The 5,382-nt window shown below is 30.2% G+C and overlaps 1 protein-coding gene across 1 annotated transcript; it reads left to right on the forward strand.

The window, feature by feature from the left end:
- Positions 1 to 4,015: 4,015 nt before the first annotated feature.
- LOC112681295 lies at positions 4,016 to 5,135 on the forward strand. Its single transcript, XM_025551561.1, has one exon. It carries the CDS (start codon positions 4,245 to 4,247, stop codon positions 5,067 to 5,069), a length of 825 nt encoding a protein of 274 aa, XP_025407346.1. The 5' UTR covers positions 4,016 to 4,244; the 3' UTR covers positions 5,070 to 5,135.
- The last annotated feature ends 247 nt before the right edge of the window (positions 5,136 to 5,382 follow it).

The raw sequence follows: 5,382 nt of genomic DNA on the forward strand, positions 1-5,382 counted from the left end.
AAAGCCAGTTCTTTTCAGTCATTGCTGATGAATCGTGTGATATATCCGGTATAGAGCAGCTTTCGTTAGGAGTACGATTTGTGCACAAAATGTCAACCGGTAAATTCTGTGTAAGGGAAGAATTTTTAGGCTTTGTACCATTGCAACGTTTGGACGCCGAAACTATATCTGAACAAATTCTGTCCACTCTCATAAAATTTGGGCTTGATCTATCAAAAATGGTCGGTCAAGCATATGACGGTTGTTCTACTATGGCGGGAAAAATAAGTGGAGTTAGAAAACAAATTGAAGATAAATATCCAAACGCAAATTTTTTCATTGTAATTCTCATAAGTTAAATTTAGTTATTAATGACTTGAGCGATGTTTCCGAAATTCGTAACACGGTTGGAACAATAAAGATTCAATAAATTTTTTTCGAGAAAGTCCTTTGAGAAGAAAATACATTCCAAACATTCCTCTATTCTGCGAAACGCGTTGGACAGCCAAATACAAAAGTATAAGGATATTTAAAGAAAACATTAATATAATATTAGAAGCGTTGCAAAAACTATCGGAAAGTGACGTAAACCGTAATACAAAAAATCGTGCTTTTCAATTGTATAATTCTTGTAGTAATTCAACATTTTTAGTTTGTTTGTTTGTTATGACTGAATATTCTTCTATGTTGGAACCAGTTGCTAATGTACTCCAAGGAGTTAATCAGAATCTATTAACTGTAAAAAAACAACGCTTACTCAAATATTTCAAAAACATCGAGATTCTGCAGATGCTACTTTTAATGTTCTTTGGGGTAAAATGGAAAGTAGTTTAGCTGAATCAGATATTAAAATAACTATACCAAGAATTGTCAAAAAACAAATATATAAAGCAAATGTACTTGCTGATTGTGCTGAAAGTTATTTTAAAATTAATATTTTTATTCGATATGTTGATTCATTAATAGTATCCCTTAAAGAACGATTTTCAGAAGAAAATGAAGTACCTTATTCTATTTTTCAATTATTACCAGAATATATGAGTAAGCTCGATGAAAATCAATATAGATCGCTTACTGAAAAAATTTCAAAAAAATATAGTTCTTTTCTAGACAATTTTGCAGCTGAATCAATGATTTGGTATGACAATCGCTCAAATATTCAGAAATGTCAAGATGTACTAGATATCCTGAAAGAATCGGAAATATTTTACCCATCGGTATTTTCGGCAATTTGTATTGGCATTAGCTTCCCGGCAACTACTTGTACTGCTGAGCGGTCTTTCAGCACTTTGCGGAGAGTTAAAACCTGGATACGCTCTACTATGACTAACGAAAGACTCGATGCTTTGTGCATGATGAATGTACATAAATCTACGATAATTGACCTAATTAGTAATAACAAATATTATGAAGAAATTGTTGATAGTTTCGGAAGAGATGTGAGACGACTACAATTTCTTTTTGAGAATTAATTAAGTTACCTTTACCTATGTATTTAATACCTATACTAATAATAAAATAAGTTGTAACGTAATAAAATATATATTGTATACGAGTATAATAAAAAAGGTTATTCTTTTGAAATACCTAGTAAAATTATAATTTTTATCTTCAAATCCTAACATTGCCCCCCCTAGAAAAATTTCTGCGGGCGCCTATGGGTGACAGTTGTGGCGGGCAATATATAATATAATATAATACGTTATCAAGTGAGGGTACCTATTCTTATACAAAATACGTGATAATCGCGTTTCGAAGAAACACTCAACAGACGAAAATTACCGATTACCATTTATCGTATATAATGTATATAATGTTTGATGTTTGAACAACTGTAATTGATGACAGTCTGTTATACACCTTATTCGGTATTTTAAAAATTGTGCTTACTTCGCGAGTTATTTTCTGGTACAAACTTCTGGTTCGAACATTTAAATTCAATGTCGACTACTACAAATAAGTCTCGAAAGTGTGTAAAACTAGAGTGTTTGGAGTGTGGATCAAGTTTTGATGATGACTATCGTAAAAAAACACGAGATTAATCGTCACGGCGGAAAGAGAGAAGGTTAAGCATTTTGGAGCACCTGATAACCCATTTGACGCTAGTAAAAGGAATACAAAATATATACCACAATCGGTAAGCTTCATATTTTATTCGATTCTATTTTACTGGGACTTAGAAAGTACCACAAGTTGTAAATTGTAATTTTTCATTCAAAACCTACCCTGTTTATTTCGAGGCTTAAAATATCTTATGAAATTTTTTAATACTTAGATTAAAACCATTAGTAAATAATTAGATACCTACATTTTATGCAAATACAATTATTAAGATTATTTTAAATCTATATAGGTTATGATAGAAGAGGACAATTCTTATAATATAGATAATGATTTGGCAACAGTATGCAACTTAGTAGGTACGCAACATCAGTCTAAAAATTCGGTTGCAACTAAAAAATCTTTGGACAGTCCTATTATTAAAAGTGTACTTTTAGAGAAAGAAAAAAGTGAACTTCATATTGATACAAAATTACCCATAAATGTTGACATTGTAATACCTATGCAAAATTCTGAAAATATTGAAAACGAAGGAATAACTTGGTTAACTTGTGCAGGTCAGTTGAAAGTACTTGTTAATGAAGTGAAGGAATGCGATTTAGTTTTGGATAAAATTAAAACTGAACAATTTCCGAACCCAATTTTATTTTTAATTAATAGTGTTCAGAAAGTAAGAACTATTCAAAACATAGCTGATAATTTTTTTAAAAATGCATCAAGTATTTTAACACAAACTATCATCATTAATGCGACCGATATTTTATACAATCAAACCGAATACAACACCATAATTGATCATGATCCAGACAAACGAGAAAAAATTATAACTAGTTCACAGAGACATTATTTAATTTCATTAGGACCTCATCAGCCTAAACTTACTTCATATCCCAGAAACAAAAGTATCAATACGAACAAACAACGGCAATTTTCTTCACGTTGGTATATTGAATTTCCTTTGTTGGAATATAGTATTGAAAAGTACTCGGCTTATTGTTTTGTATGTTTTTTATTTCCAAATGGTCCGGATCGAGAATTTTCCGATAATGCTTGGGTCACTGAAGGCGTCAGGGTTTGGCACAAAATGAAAAGTAGGGGTAAAAATAAACCTGGGAAACTTTTTGAGCATTTCTCTTGTTCAGCTCATAAAGCTGCATTAAGAGACTATTGTAATTTTATGAAGATATCTTGTCATGTTGATGTTTTATTTGATCAAGCAAATAGAGAAAAATCAATTCAAATTCAGCATGAGCGCGAATATAATAAGCAAGTTATTAAAATACTTATGGACACTGCTCGTACTTTAGCTCGGCAAGGGTTGGCGTTTAGAGGTGATGGAGATGATAAAAATGAAAATTTCATTCAAATCGTGGAATTACTTTCCAGACATTATAATGTTATAAAAATATGATTAGATAATAAATCTATGAGACCACATCATGTGACGTATCTTGGTTCTAGGTCTCAAAATGAATTCATAGAACTGCTATCTTCAGAAACTAGAAATCGAGTAATTAAGGAGGTAAAAAATGCAGAAATTTATTCAGTTCTGGCAGACACGACTCCCGATATTACCCATCAAGATAAATTGGCAATATGTGTGCGATACGTTAATAATAACGGAAATATTAAAGAGAGACTTCTTGAAATAAATTAATGTACCGATAAAACTGGATTTGGGATTGCAAAGAATATTTTCGATACCTTAGTAAGAAACGAATTGAATCCAGACTTCATCGCTTTTCAGTCTTACGATTTTGCTTCAAGTATGTCTGGTAAATTCCATGGAGCGCAAAAAGAACTTTCAAAACTGGCCAATCACCATATACCTTATATCCCATGTCAAGCGCACCGTATTAACACATTTTTAGAACATGGCTGCAATGCTAGTATCATTATACTTAACTTAATTGGTAACCTAGAAAGTCTATATGTTTTTTTTAATGCCAGTACAAAGCGGTATGGAATTTTTTAGTAAAAAATTATCTGAAATTGAAGGTAGTTTGCAGTTGTGTAATTTATCAAAAACGCGATGGACGTCTCGTGCAGAATCGGTTAAAGCAGTTTGGACATCGTTTGAAATAATTCTTGAAACTTTGCAAGAAATCTCCTCTTCAAATTTATATGATAGAAAAACTAAAAGCCAATCAATAGCTCTGTTTAAAAAAATAACAACATTTGATTTTATTGTATCAATAATATTTATGAAAAATGTATTATATAAACTCATAGCACTCACAGAGAAGTTAGAAGCAAAGGAATTGAATATAATTGATGCAAGTAATTTAATAGAGGGTGCAATTAAATCGCTTGAAAATATAAACAAAGATTCTGATGGACTGGATACTATTATAGACGCAGCTCTAATATTTTCAAGAAAACTAGATTTAGATCCAATAGAAGATTTTAAGAAACATCATCATAAACGATCGATACCAAAAATAATAGATTCTAATCCAATGACTCAATCAGACTTCTCATTAAAATTATTTTATCGTAAAGAATTTAAACAAGTATTAGATACACTGATAAGCTTAACAACTGAACATTTAAAAATAACTATTGAAACACTCAAACCTTTATTTAATATTTTCAAAATGCCATTTGACAATAATACTTGTTCATTAGAAAATGTTGCGGGTGCTGTAAAATTATTTCCCGAAATGACAAATAGTGCGAAAATTCACGACATTGATGCAATACATGCAGAAATTGAAATTCTGTTAAATCAATGTGATGGAGAAAATTTAAATAACATTTTTGAAAAATCTGAGTCATCAAAATCAATTCTTCCGTGGGTTAATCGAATTTGTCATTTAGCATTGACTGCTCCTGTTATTACTGCATCTGACGAAAGAATGTTTAGTAAATTAAAATTAATAAAAAATTACCTAAGATCGAAAATGGCTGATCAACGATTAAATGCACTAATGATGTTGAGTTGTGAAAAAGACATAACAGATACTTTGGATATCGATGATCTTGTACACAAATGGGCAACGCTGAAGCAACGCAGGGTTCAATTGTGATTAATATAAGTTTTTAAAATTTTAAATACTGTAACACTCATTTTATAACCATTTTGTAATAAATAATAAGTGATGAGTTATATGATAATTATTACCTATTTCATATATTATTTTTGTTGACGTTATTTTATTCTGATATAAATTTAAAATAAGTTAGGTATTCTTAAGTTTCCACTTTAAATTTAATTCAAACTAAGAATTGAAACATAAGATAATAAATAAATTATAAATTTACAGAATGTAACTAAAAATAACTTAATAGTTCACAAAAATTTTGAATTTCAAATTCTAGTCGGCAATTTTGAAGATTACA

This window comes from Sipha flava, unplaced genomic scaffold (assembly GCF_003268045.1).
Source record: "Sipha flava isolate LNK unplaced genomic scaffold, YSA_version1 18965_pilon_pilon, whole genome shotgun sequence".
NCBI classification, from domain to species: Eukaryota; Metazoa; Arthropoda; class Insecta; order Hemiptera; family Aphididae; genus Sipha; species Sipha flava.